Source organism: Bubalus bubalis, chromosome 22 (assembly GCF_019923935.1).
Source record: "Bubalus bubalis isolate 160015118507 breed Murrah chromosome 22, NDDB_SH_1, whole genome shotgun sequence".
NCBI lineage: Eukaryota > Metazoa > Chordata > Mammalia > Artiodactyla > Bovidae > Bubalus > Bubalus bubalis.
In genome coordinates this window covers 20,193,788-20,208,368 of record NC_059178.1, presented here as the reverse complement: position 1 = coordinate 20,208,368, position 14,581 = coordinate 20,193,788, and the positions used below count along the sequence as shown (strand labels likewise).

The 14,581-nt window shown below is 47.7% G+C and overlaps 2 protein-coding genes across 2 annotated transcripts in view; both read left to right on the top strand.

The window, feature by feature from the left end:
* RAB31 (RAB31, member RAS oncogene family) overlaps positions 1–6,753 on the top strand; it is a gene marked incomplete in the record, with an annotated part of 63,884 nt that extends 57,131 nt beyond the window's left edge. Inside the window, 1 exon segment of the mRNA XM_045164092.1 lies at positions 3,172–6,753. Coding sequence (XP_045020027.1) covers positions 3,172–3,269 — 98 coding nt within the window.
* Positions 6,754–9,803: 3,050 nt separating this feature from the next.
* Positions 9,804–12,659, top strand: TXNDC2 (thioredoxin domain containing 2). The gene is given in 2 exon segments (XM_006080942.4): positions 9,804–11,834; positions 11,837–12,659. Coding segments are annotated over 2 exon segments (1,941 nt in total). The 5' UTR covers positions 9,804–10,048; the 3' UTR covers positions 11,992–12,659.
* The last annotated feature ends 1,922 nt before the right edge of the window (positions 12,660–14,581 follow it).

Sequence of the window (14,581 nt, the reverse complement as noted above, 5' to 3'; positions counted from 1 at the left end):
ATTCGGGGGCTACTTTTCGTTTCAGTGCTCTGGCTTCTCATTGCGGTGGTTTCTCTTGCTGTGGAGCACTGGCTTCCGCAGTTGCAGCATGTGGGCTTCTACTGAAGTCTTGGCTTGTGGGATTAGTTGGTCTGCAGCATGTGGGCTCTTCCTGGACCAGGGCTCGAACCTGTGTCCCCCTGTGTTTGCTGGCGGATTCTTAACCACTGGACCACCAGGGAAGTCCCTTGAGTTGTTTTCTTATTTCTTCACTTAATGATCAGCAGTGGCTCATCAGTTGTAATAAATGGTCCCCACGCATGACAGGTGTTAGAGGACATTGGGGATGAAGAGGAGGAGTATATGAAAACTCTTTGAACTTCATGCCTGATTTTTTCTGTAAACCTAAAACTGCCCCTCCCCCCAAATATAGTCTATTAATTTTTTTAAAAAGGGAAATGGTACCTTTGAATAGCGAGGAAGCCTAATGATTTTAAAGGAACGTAAGCCCCTCCGTGTTGAAGATGTTTGGTGTTTTGGATTCAAGGTCAATGGTGATCTCGCCCCTTACTTCCTTCTTTGCTGGGGCACCATTGTTCCCACGGCTCCTGGACTTGAACTTCAGTTTTCTTCCTCTCTCTCTCATCTTCCCGCCTCCGATCAGTTGTCACGTCTGCCAGGTAACTTCCTGCAGTCCTCCTTCCCTCCCTATTTTCTACTTCTCTCCGTGGCACTCTCATTATCCCCGACCAGGATTTCCTGCCAGCATCCTGGCTGATTCCACTTCCTGAATCCTACGCTGTGCTCATCCTGCACAGAGCGTTAGCGCCTTCCTAGGTCTAGATGCTGATGTTCCAGGTTATCTCGCAATCCCAACGTTGTCTTCTTGACAGCAGCAAAAGGACAGTTCAGAGGGTGACCGCAGGTGTCACCAGTGTGGCGCCAGCCCCATTCTGTACTCCTGGGGTGGGGCCACCTGATCGTGAGCTCTGCAGTGGGTCAGAGAGGACCCCTCCGCCCCAAATAGAGAGACTGGGAGATCGTGATTAAGAGCAAATGCTGCCGAGTCCTAGTAGTCACAGTCAGTCTGTTAGTGTGTTAGTCACTCAGTCGTGTCCGACTGTTTGTGACCCCATGGACTGTAGCCCACCAGGCTCCTCTGTCCATGGGATTCTCTAAGCAAGAATATACTGGAGTGGGTTGCCATTCCCTTCTCTGGGGATCTTCCTGACCCAGGGATTGAACCCGGGTCTGCTGATTCTTTCTTACAGGCAGATTCTTTACCATCTGAGCCACCAGGGAAGCTGGTAAGCATAGTCAGTCTACTTCTCTGGATAATTCAGAAAATCAGAATTGAGAAATGAAAGTGACAGGCAGGTCCCAGCCCCTCTACCACCCATCCAACCAAAGTGGAGCCTGGTAGATCCTGGGGCCAGGGTGAGAGAGGGAAGTACCCAGACAGCAGCTTGGCAGGAAGACGATGCCAGGCCTGTGCAGGAAGCGGCCATCCCCAGGACAGCTGCCGCTGAGTGTGCTGTTTTATTTTTGTTGTGTATAAAAGCGTCACAGCCCCAGTCCAGAGCCACCACAATATACAGTTTACAGGCTTGGAATCAGTTTTCTCCCATAACTTTGTTCTTGAGGAATCATTTACAAAACCTGCTTTTTCTCTGAGCTGTCAACTTTCAGGAAGACAGAACTCAAAAAAAAAAGTCTTTTAACTTTTCCTGAGCAAAATCTTGCACAATACAAACCTTATTAAAATAAACACCCTGCTGTGGGATTTATCCTCCAGAGGACCTGTTTGGAGACTGTGCCTGTGCTCTCAGAGGACATTTTGTAACAGCACAGACATGCTTGGATGCCCAGAGCCTTTTCAGATGTGTGTGTGTGTTTGCCCTATTCTGTGCCCATGTAATTAGTACTGATTCAACAGTGTTCCAAGGTTATCACCTTGGTACCGAATGCTATGGCATTTTCTGGAACTCTTCTTTTGTGTAAATATGTTTAAGCTTTCAGTAAGTTCCAGGTAACTTAGACCACAGGATCTGAGTTCTCAGTGTGTTTCCACAGCGCTGGTGGCTTCCTGCTCTTTTTAAGAGGCTGCCTCATTGTTGTTGTTCAGTCGCTAAGTCAAGTCTGACTCTTTCCAACCCCATAGACTGCAGCACACCAGGCTTCCCTTCCTTCACTATCTTCTGGAGTTTCCTCAGACTCATGTCCATTGAATTGGTAATGCCATCCAACCATATCATCCACTGCCACCCCCTTCTCCTCCTGCCTTCAATCTTTTCCAGCATTAGGGTCTTTTTCAATGAGTCAGCTCAAGTGACCAAAGTATTGAAGCTTCAGCATCAGTCCTTCCAATGAATGTTCAGGGTTGATTTCCTTTAGAGTTGACTTGTTTTGTCTCCTTGCTGTCCAAGGGACTTTCAAAAATCTTCTCCAGCACCACAGTTTTATGACTTAAGAAATCATAAGAGTATTGCAGTACTTCCCTGGTGGCTCAGCAGTAAAGAATCCGCCTGCCAATGCAGGAGACTCAAGTTCGATCCCTAGGTCAGGAAGATACCCTGGAGAAGGGAATGGCAACCCACTCCAGTATTCTTGCCTGGAGAATCCCATGGACAGAGGAGCCTGGTAGGCTACAGTCCATGGGGTCACAAGCAGTCAGACATGACTGAGCAACTAACATTTTGCTCTGCTTGTTTATGGCATTAAGATACTGTTTCCTGTGAAGAATGTCTCTAGAGGCTTTCCTGTTAACTCTCTGAGTGCGTTGGCAGGATGAGGGATGGAAACCCAGTGTTAAAACGCAGTGTTGCTGGGACCATCGCAGTTCCCCAGCCAGGTCTATTTTAAGAAGCTGAGGCCTCACTGTTGCTGTTGAAACTGAGAGGCAGTCGTTCTAGTGGGCGGATGGGGGAAGGCTGGGAGCGAGCAGTGTGCTGATGCCTGTGTGGAGAAGGCGGACGCAGAAAGCTGGTTTTACCTTTCCTTTACTTTCTATGTTTGACGTCACACAGCCCAGGCTGGGGGTGGCATGGTGGGAGAACACTGGGAGAGGTAGCCCCTCCACCTGGTTGCAGCCTGCAGGTTGTACACATGACATCGGGGAGCGGGAGCAGGCCCCCATCTGCACAGGGGGTCAGCTGGGAACAAGAACTCACCCTTGGCCTCCCTTCCTTGCAGGTCGCCAGATTCCACCCCTGGACCCCCATGAAAACGGAAACAGTGGATCCATCAAACTGGTGAAGCCAACCTCGCAGGTCGGCCGGCGGTGCTGCTGACCCGGGGCAGGGTCCCCTGTACTTGAAGAGGCCGGAGCTCCCTCCCTGGGCACTTCCTCAGGGCCTCCCTCCTCGGTAGTCTGGCCCCTGGCTCAGAGGGAGGAGAGCCCCGCAGAGAACAGGGCAGGAAGTGTCCCTGGAAAAGGATTCTGGGAAACTCTGGGAAAACCCACCACCCTGCCACAGAATGGCCTTTGGTGTGTGAAATTCACTCAGAGGGAACGGATTTTAGGTATTAAGTATAGCTGAGTTTTTTTGTTAAAAGCCTTAAAATATTCTTAAATTTGTACAAAAGTCTTACTGGCTTGTGTGTGTGAGGTTCTAAAGTGGTGTTCCACTCTGATTTCCTGTGTTTCTAATCAAATGTCAGGAGCTTCTTCAGTGCTGTTGCCTTGGTTACTCCACCAACCTTTGCCAAAAGGTTCCCTTAATTTTCCTTTCAGTGAGGTGTAATTGGACCATCTACGGTAGAACTCGAGCTTGTTATGAAAGTGGAGAAAGATGTATTAGGAACTGTTGTCTACATCTCTGACTTTTATTCCATGAATGTTTTTCTAAGCCTTGGTCATATAAACCAACCGAACCCGACTACAGTATTTCATGTTGCACTGGGAGTTGGAGGCCTGGTGTTGGAAATCATTTGGAGTCATTACCGTGTAAGCAGTGACAAATGCAGGATATAAATGTTATTCCAGAGACCACCTGGTTTGCATGACCTGCAGGGTAATAAATCCCCACTCTCTTAGGGAAGTTTCTCACAGAGTGTTATTTTACTAAAAGAGTGTGACGTAGTGCCATATCCCAGGAACAAATTACCTGGATGATGTTTGAATGTAAATTGTAGGGCAAACTTCTCATATTAAACAATATCAATGAATAACTGATTACAGGAAAGCCAGCCAGAAGTACTGGCACAGTAAGATTCTAGACGCCTGCCCCTCTGCTTGCCCCTCCTCCCTGCCCCGCCCAAAACTACGAAATCAGAGGGTCTTGAGGAAAGGGCCAAGCTTTGGTGGGGTGGGTATTAAGGTTGAACACAAGTCTACCCCTGGAATGCCTGTTAGCTGGGAACAGGCTCCAATGAACCTTCCCTTTTCAGACTCCCTGTCAGCTCAATGAATTGTTTTGTGCTCAGTCATATCTGACTCTTTGTGACCCCATGGACAGTAGCCCACCAGGCTCCTCCATCCTTGGGATTCTTCAGGCAAGAATACTGGAGTGGGTTGCCATTTCGTCCTCCAGGGGATCTTCCTGACCCAGGGATCGAACCGGCGTCTCTTATGTCTCCTGCATTGGCAGGTGGATCCTTTACCACTGAGCCACCTGGGAATCCCAGTGAATTAAAGATGTCTGAATCCAGTGGAGAGGAAAGGAAGAAAACTGTCCCTATTGAAAGTTCACAGCCTGTTTTCTTTGTAATTTTCATAAAAACCTGGGGTTGAGAAGCGGTTGTTTTCCTAGGAAGGCTCAGGATGGGAAGTGAACCTTGGAGGAGATTCAGATTGGTGCCTTTTGTGGGGTGAGATGTGGCTGACCAGGTAGTGTGGTAACAGGGCCAGTTGGTACCTTCAAGGCTCAACAAACATTCACTGAAGACCTACAGCGTAAAAATCAAGAAAGAGATCATGGGCCGATGAAAGACCTCAAACTTTCTGTAACTTGGTTTGAGCCATTCTTGAGCCCTGCCATGCTGGTCCCACCAGCCCTTGATGGTTGGGGATACTGAGTCTGCTGTCAAAAAAAGTGAGAGTCCTTGAGAGATCAGGGCCCCATTCACACTTCTTCACATGGGCTGCAATGAAGAAAACAGTTTGAAATCTCAGACTTAGGTTTTTTTTAACTTGAGAATATGTTGTCAATTTGGTGCTCTTACCACTTTACTCAGCTTGCCAGAATCATTTGACAATCTTAGGACATGGAAGCTGAAAACACTTATTTTTGGTTCAAGAGCTTAAACTCCAGACGGGTTCCCCTAAAACTGTTGGCAAATTGGAACTTGGACACCTTGGTACACTTTGCAGGGTTTTAAGGATTTTGTGCACCTTGTCAACATTATGGGCTCCGTGATTCTGCTTGAAGGCTGAGCCATTATCTTGCCTCTTAACAAAGTTTAAAAAAATGTGGGTTGCACATTCAAGTGACCTCATTCCAGGTGGCATGCAGGCTTATTTTGGAATTTTTCATCATCTGGCAGTCCCTAAGGACCAGAGCTTGTCTCTAGACAAAGTTCCCTAGCTAAGGAGGTGCATGGCCCGGAGGAGTTTGCAGCTTTGGGCTGGCTGTTCAGCGCTCCCATCTTGCATAAAAGAGCTGGTCTTAACCATGCAGATCAGGCTATCCACCCGTGAGCCTATGGCTTAGTTTCAGAAGCCCACGTGGTTGAGAGCCACTCGTTTGCCTTTCTGTGCAGCCTTAACTTTTCAAGGCATTGGCCGGCCGCGTGCTTGTAGTCACTCCTTGGAGCAGTTGTGGAAAGAGAAGATGGCCCTCGGGCACATAGACATTCGCAGGAACCTGGGGTCTTTTCTGAAGATGGAGGCTCGAGCCTTGTCCACAAGGAGCCTTGCTTATCTTCCATTATTTTGCCTTGAGATTACTTTCTGACTCTTCTAATCTCTGAACCATAACCGTGTGATGTGATGTAAAGGCCTGGACATTACTGTTGTTCCAAGTTGTTCAGCAGCGTCCTTCACCCAGTTCCCCCAAATGTGCTCTTCTGTTTTCCTTCCTCTCCCATGTGGTACGCATGCACACGTGTGTAAATACAACTTCAGATTTGTTACAGCGACATGTGATCCATTCCCCTGGCTGAGTGTGGCTCATGACTCAATCATGGAAATCGGGCATGGGCTCTCAGGGGGATTGTCTCCCCATGGGACTTCCCCCAGGTGGCAGTGGAATTGTGCCAACACTGCATGCTTGTAATTGAGCTGCCGTCTTTATAATGGGGAGCAGTGTGTCGGGGGACTTGCTTGCAGACCAGAGAAATCTGGAGAGCTGAAGCCAGCCTTTAGCCAAGCAAAGGGCTGGACCCCATGGAGGACCCAGGGGAGCTCAGGTGACAGAGGTGTGTCCCCTGAGGTTGAGGAACGTGACCTGTGATGGCCCAATAGGCTCCCCTCAGGGCCCTGAGTCTCTGTACTCTGTGACGCTGATCACAACTTGAATAACGAGCGAAAGAAAGGGCTCTGAGCCACATTCAGTCCCATTAGGTTCTGGTTTAACCTTCGTTACTAAAACCAGACCCAGAGATCCAGTGTCAGCACCTGACTGTGTACACTGCCCCCTCCCTCGTGTTTTCATTAGGGGCCTCTGTCTGGGCTGGACCCAGTTCTCACGTATAGAAGACGCCGCTGCAGACCTTAGGACCTACCTGTCCACCTTGTATTCTGTAGTAAAGCACTGCCTTCCACGTTGTCCAGTTGTATCTGTTATTTTTGGTTTAACGCACACTGATTCATACTAATAAATATTTTAAGTTTTATCAAGTTTGTCTTTTTCTTACTATAACGTTGGGTTGAATAATTGTACTTTTTTAAGTCAATTGCTGGCAATGGGTGGAGGGGTTGGAAGACCAATGTCTCTAAGCTTCAGTTTCCTCATATATAAGATGCAGAGTGTAATTCAAGTGCACCCTTACCCACAATTCTGGAATCGCAAAAGCCTCAGAAGGGACTTTTTCTGAAGTTTGATACAGACTCCTCTGGCTGTGAAATCAGAGCTGAGCGGATGTGATGTTCTTTGTAGTTATTCATCCCACCAAGGAGAGGGACAATGTCTGCACGTCCCGTTGCAGAAATCCTGCCGTTTGCTCATCGATGATGCTTGGCTCTGCTGTAGGCTCTGTGATAGATGCACCAGATTGCTGTCAGAAAACCCAAGCAAGATTCTGAGTTCCCAAAACCCCTGCCCCCAAGGTGTCACACAAGGTATGATATCCACCATATTCATGAAGAACTGTCCGTGGGGGCTCTGGGCAACCCGCAGGGCCATGTGTACACAGTCTCTGACACCCTAGGGGTCTCCTGAGTGGGCTGCACGGGTTTCACTCGACAGAGAACACCTCTTTCAGTCCTGGCACAGAGCCGATGCTCATAAACAAGACACTCGAGTATAGTGACCTGCTTTGCCCCGGCTGCTGCACCAGGCGTTTTATATCACATGACCTTCTGTTTTCACAATCCCTGTATCAGGCAGATACCACGATTGCATCCATGCTACAAATGAGGAAACTGAGGCCCAAGAAGTTAGTAAGTCACGTAAAACCATAGACTAGGAAGAGCTATTGTTGTTTAGTCACTAAATTGTGTCTGACTCTTTTGTGACTCCTTGGATGTAGCCCACATCTTCTGCATTGGCGGGCGGATTCTTTACCACAGAGCCACCAGGGAAGCCCAGACTAGGAAGAAAGGAGGAGCCAAATGTCAGCTTCTGTTATTTTTTCCTTTTTCAATTAAGATTTTTAAAAAACTTTTAAAATGGAGATATAATTAACACATATTAGTTTCAAATGTACAACATAATGATTCTATATTTGTGTATCTTGTGAAATGATCACCATGTAAGTCTAATTAACATCCGTCACCACACATAGTTAAAATTTCTTTTTCTTGTGATGAGAACTTTTAAGATCTACTCTCTTAGCTACGTTCAAATATGCGGTGTGGTATTATTAATGATTAATTACATATTAATATATTGATTAATTGTGGACACCATGCTCCTGGGGGATTTCAGCCTAAGGAACATGGTTTTACTCTGGTGACAGCTCTGTCTTCCCATCCCTGCCCTTTCTCCGTAATATGTGGGTATACAGGGCTGTGCGAACTCTGGCTGGTTGTGGGTTCACAGGGCTGTATGGACTTGCTGTTCCTGAGCTCCCTGCTTCCTGCTGGTTCCCAGGTGAGGTGGTTGGTCTGGCCTGGTCCTGGAACTGGGAACTGTTAAGGAAGGAGGAGGCTGTCTGGGGTTGGGGCCCGTGCTGCCACCCACTGGTCAAGCCTGTGCCCCTGGTCCTTGCCTCTCACTGCAAATCCCCCTGCACTGTGGCCTCTTTGTTCTTCTTGAGCTTCTCCTGGTTCGAAGAGAAGCTCAAGTCTTAGAACATCACAGCCCCACTTGGGATGAGAGGACCTCCCTGGCCCAGCAATCTGCCCATCACCCCTACTGCCATGGGCACATGGAGCCCACATGGCTGTGGCATTTCCTAGCCTTCCAGGTGGTGTGGGAGGCAGATGCTCCTTCGCTTCCAGCTCTCTTCTGAACTCATCCAACCTGGGTCCTTGCTGAGGCTTCTGCCTGGAGAGGGGAGGCCAGGATTCTCTGTCACATGGATGGGGAAGCATCACTACTGCCTCTTCTCAGTTAGAGAACTCCTCCATGTCGTAATCTCCCTTCCCAATATCCAAACTGGACATCTGATTAGCAGGTAGGACTTTGCAGAAGAGGGTGATGTAGTTGAGAGGAGACCTTGTTGTTGCTATTTAGTCATTCAGTTGTGTCCGACTCTTTTCGACCCCAACTGCAGCACACCAGGCTTCCCTGTCCTTCAGTATCTCCTGGAGTTTACTCAAAGTCATGTCCATTGAATGAGTGATGCCATCCAACCATCTTATCCTCTGTTGCCCCCCTTCTCCTTCTGCCTTCAATCTTTCCAAGCATCAGAGTCTTTCCCAATGAGTTGGCTCTTTGCATCAGGTGGCCTAAGTATTGGAGCTTCAGCTTTAGCATCTGTCCTTCCAATGACTATTCAGGGTTGTTTTCCTTTTAGATTGACTATTTTGATCTCCTTGCTGTCCCAGGGACTCTAAAGAGTCTTCTCCAGCACCACAGTTCGAGGAGATCACAGAGGAGACCTTAGTAGATGGTTGTGGTGGCCGAGTCATAAAGAGAAGGCTGTGGCTGGGGAGGACCTGGAGGAAGGGGGTAGGAAAGATGGTTTCAAGTCACCCCCCTGGATGGGGCACTCGGCAGGCAGCCCAGCCCAGTATCAGGAGTGTGGGCTGGGAACCTGCCCCACAGATGAGCTCTGGGACCTTGACTTGGTCCCATAACTTCTCTAAGGCTGAGTTTTCTCACTTGTAAGGTGGAGATCACAATGGGACTTACCTCAGTGGTTTGTTGTAGGAAATAATGCCTGTGAATTCACTTCAGGCATGGCATGGCCCCACACACAGAGCAGCCCCAAAACCCAGAATGTCGTGAAACTCTCAAATGGGACACTTGTGAAAACAGAGAGGGCAGGCTGGCTGTAGGCTCTACCCCAGTACAGGTTGTTACTTGACATATGATGTTTGGTTGGAGACGGTCAAAGAGGATGGCCTTGCTGGTGCCATGAGGCACCTTGAAGTAGGGGTGGGTAGAGACCAGGAACTGGAAATGGAAAGTGATGAAGCTGGGGTCCTGGAGGAACCGGAAATGAGGTCAGACAACCAAGGAGAAACAAATGACGGTGAGGATAAAGGTCAGGAGGAGGGAAGGGAGCTGCTTTGGGGACCTGTGTGCTTAGGGGGGTCAGCTGCAGTGTCAAGCTAAGCAGAGAAGTTTGTAGTTAAAGGGGGGAAAAACCTAGGTGAAGATTACGTGTAATCACATGCTGCTTGGTCTTGTGTGGAATATGAGTATGCAAATAAATGTATCAGTTAGAAGACTACCTTCACGCGCTCTAAGAAGGACTCCTGTCCATCTTCCTTGGAGTAGATGATCAGAATGCTTTTATTTCGTCTCTGATATTTTTATTTTTTTTATCTTTTTCTTCAGAAAGCCCATTATTACAGGTTATGTCCAGCCATGTGACTCTCCAGGTCCCAGCACACCCCCTGGAGGCCTTTGTCCACGAGGTCAGCAATGTTCAACGGACACATGTGGGGGCATCCGAAGCCCTGCAGGCTGTGCACACACTCCCACCTGAGCAAAGCAGTGACACCCCCAGCTCTCCAGCCCAGGTTGTCCTGCCTAAGCAGGGGGACTTTCTCAATTCCACAGCAAAAGCCCTCCCATCCGAGCAGGCTGACACTCCCAGTTTCCCAGAAAAGACCATCCTATCAAAAGAGAGGGAAATTCTCGATTCCCCCCAGAAGAACATTTTGCCCAAGCAGGCTGCCACCCCCAGTTCCTCAATCCAAACCATTTCACCAAAGCAGGGTGACATTCCCAATTTCCCAGAAAAAACCATCCCGCCAAAAGAGGGTGACATTCTCAATCCCCCCAGTAAAACCACCCTGCACAAGCAGGCCAACACCCCCAATTCTTCGGAAAAAACCACCTTGCCCAAGCAGGGCGACACCCCTAAGCCCTCAGCCAAAACCATTTTGCCCAAGGAGGCTGATGCCCCCATCTCCCCAGTCCAAACCATTCTGCCCAATCAGTCTTATGCCTCCAAATTCTCAGAAAAAACCATCTCGACAAAAGAGGGTGACATTTTCAACACCCCAGCCAAAGTCATTCCATCATGGCCGGCTGACTCCCCCAATTTCCCAGCCAAGATCAATCCATCACGGCAGACTGACTCCCCCAAATTCCCAGCCAATATCATCTTACCCAAACAGGCTGACTCCCCTAACTCCCCAAACCAAATCCTCCCACCCAAGCAGACTGACTCCCCCAGTTTCCCAGGCAAAATCATTTCATCACCGCAGGCTGACTCCCCCAAGTTCCCACTCAAAACTACCCGGCACAAGCAGGTGGACATCCCCACTTCTTCAGAAAAAAACATCTCACCCAAGCAGGACAATACCCCCAATTTTCCAGCAAAATTCAGTTTGCCCAAGAAGAGTAAAACCCACAAGTTCACAACCAAAGCCATTCTGTCCAAGCAGGGTGACACCCCAAAGTCCTCAGCCAAAACCATCCTGCTCAAGAAGGGTGAGACCCCCAAGTCCTCAGCGGAAACCATTCTGCCCAAGGCGGGTGAGATCCCCAAGTCCTCAGCCGAAACCATTCTGCCCAAGGAAGGTCAGACTCCCAAGTCCTCAACCAAAACCATTCTGCCCAAGGAGGGTGAGACCCCCAAGTCCTCAGCCAAAACCATTCTGCCCAAGGAGGGTGAGACCCCCAAGTCCTCAGCCGAAACCATTATGCCCAAGGAGAGCGAGACCCCCAAGTCCTCAGCCGAAACCATTCTGCCCAAGGAAGGTCAGACTCCCAAGTCCTCAACCAAAACCATTCTGCCCAAGGAGAGCAAGACCCCCAAGTCCTCAGCCGAAACCATTCTGCCCAAGGAAGGTCAGACTCCCAAGTCCTCAACCAAAACCATTCTGCCCAAGGAGGGTGAGACCCCCAAGTCCTCAACCGAAACCATTCTACTCAAGGCGGGTGAGACCACCAGGTCCTTAGAGCACACAGTCTGGCCCGCAGAAGGCAATAGCCTGCAGTCAGAGGAAGACACAGAGCTCCTGGATGACAACCTGGTGAAGGTGATCCTGAGCAAAGATGACTTCGAGGTGGCGCTAAAGGAAGCTGGGGAGCAGCTGGTGGCCGTGGACTTCTCAGCCACGTGGTGCTGGCCCTGCAAGACCATCAAGTCCCTCTTCCAGGCCCTGTCCCTGAAACACGAGGATGTGGTGTTCTGGAAGTGGATGCCGACGAGTGCGAGGAACTGGTGAGAGAGTGCAAGGTCGATTGCATTCCAACCTTTCAGTTTTATAGAAAAGAAGAAAAGGTGGGCCAGTTTTCTGGTGCCCTGCACGAAAAACTTGAGACACTCATTGCAGAATTAAAGTGATCATGTGTTCCAAAAGCGTTAGAAATAGTCGGCTATTCATAGCTTCTGATTTTCTTATTTATGAAAAAAGATGAGGGGTGACGAAAGTGTGTGTTCGAGTGGCACCTGCTTGTAAATCAGAAACATTAACTCTACCCTTTCTGAAAAGCCCTAATACCTGTTGTGCCCATGTCCTTGTTGATGGAACGGGTGTGAAATTATAATATCATTTCCTCTGATGTAGATGGGAAGTCCAGCTGTCCTACTTCCCCCCACCTTTTTTTTTTGGCCGCACTGCATGGCAATGTGGAATCTTAGTTCCCCAACTAAGGATTAAACCTGTACCCCTTGGACTGGAAACCCAAAGTCTTAACTGCTGGACCATCAAGGAAGTCCCTGTCCCCTATTTTTTTAATCTTGATTTTTTTTTTCACTCACTCTTGAAAAAATTTGTTTCACTCACTCATGTAGTCCTAGTGGCAACATTGGAAATTTAGATCATTCTTTTGTTGTTGTTGTTCAATAGCTAAGTTGTGTCCAACTCTTTGCCACCCTATGAACTGCAGCATGCCGGCCTTCCCTTCCTTCGCTGCCTTCCAGAGTTTGCTCAAACTCACGTCCATTGAGTTAGTGATGCCATCCAACCATCTCGTCCTCTGTCTCCCCCTTCTTCTCCTGCCCTCGATCTTTCCCAGCATCAGGGTCTTTTCAAATGAGTCAAACAGGATATGGCAAGAGTGAACATCAACATTTTAGGAATCAGTGAACTAAAATGGACGGGAATGGGATAATTTAATTCAGATGACCACTGTATCTACTACCATGGGCAAGAATCCCTGAGAAAGAATGGAGCAGCCCTTATAGTCAACAAGAGAGTCCAAAATGCAGTTCTTGACTGCAATCTCAAAAGTGACAGTGATTTTGGTTAATTTCCAAGGCAAACCATTCAACATCACAGTAACAAGTCTATGCCCCAACCTCTAATGCTGAAGAAGCTGAAGTTAAATGATTCTATGAAGACCTACAAGACTTTCTAGAACTGACACCAAAAATACTCTTCTGTAGAGGGACATGATTTAATGAGTGGGAATTTCTTTTCTGATGTTCATGAACCTTTGGGATTTCTGATAAGATATTTTTGGAAGTAAAGAATTTGAAAGAGTCACGTATCTAACCTCCTTCGTGTACAGGAAGTACTATGGTGACGTCAGGGAATTTCACAGGCTCTGTAAACCTCTAGAGGGTTCATCGGTGTCAGAGCTGACATGGAAGCCATGGTTCCAGATTTTAAGTTCGGACCTCTTTCTACTGACCCACGCTCACACAATCTGAGACAATGCAGAACTTGTGATTTGCTGCTACCAAGAACTTTATGATTCAAATTTCAGTTAGTGTGACCCTTGCTGCCATTATGACATCAGCACCCTAGTAGCGAGTTCCTGCTTTGTTGTTCTGGCAACTGGGTTTCTGACACCTGCTCTCAGGTGCCTCAGGGTATGTGTGTATGTACGTATATGCATATATATGTACTCATATGGGCTTCCCAGGTGGCTCAGTGGTAAAGAATCCACCGGCCAATGCAGGAGACACAGGAGACGAAGGTACTGTTCCTGAGTCAGAGAAATCCCCTAGAAGAGGAAATGGCAACCCACTCTAATATTCTTGCCTGGGAAATCTCATGGACAGAGGAACCTGATAGGCTATAGTCCACGGGGTCACAAAGAGTCAGATACAGCTGAGCACATACATACATACACACACACACACACACGTATACATATATTTCATGTATATACATGTAGTTAAGGTACGGGTACACAACTCTGGGCAGGCAATTCTGGGGGCCTGAGACCCTGGGAGCAAATGGGTGGCTCTTGAGGGTCTAGTTTGATCCACGGAGGAAATCTACACTATAAGAGAACTGGTCGATGCTCCTCAAACCACCTCAGCACCATTCTCTTGACTGGATAATGATCAGACAGTGGCCAGGACAGAGTCATGTTCTCTGTACTCAGAAGACTCAAATATGGACACTCCATTTTGCTAACTAAGAATCATGTACTATAAAAAATGAGCCAAGCAGCTGTTGTCACCTCTAATCTTTAGCATGAAGGAGAAATAAGACACACTTCTAATTAGGAGCATGATTCCAGATAATCGTCTTGGCTGTGAATGATGATAAATCTAACTAGAGTCTTTGTAAGAATCAATGGAAAACCTGTTTGAGTTGATAAGAGAACTTGACAAAATGGTGGTATTCAGAGAATATCCAGAACTCAACAGTGTCCTTTTGATTCAGTGATAAGTGATTGGGAATCTTCATGGGAAAATAGTGATGAAAAAATAAAATACCTGGCAACAGTCCTAACTAGAATGGTAAGGATGATTAAGACTAAATCTATAAGTTTGAAGACATAGTCAACAAGTAGGTCTAAATGAAGTGAGACAAGATATCGATTCTTTCCACTTAATTAGCAGACTATAATTCCCAAGCAATATTTCAATGAGTCATTGGGAGAACCTGAAAAAATACTTAAAAATCATAGATAGGAACAGACAGGAAAAAGTTTAAAAAGAGAGGTAATGAAGAGAAATTTGCCCCATAATTAGT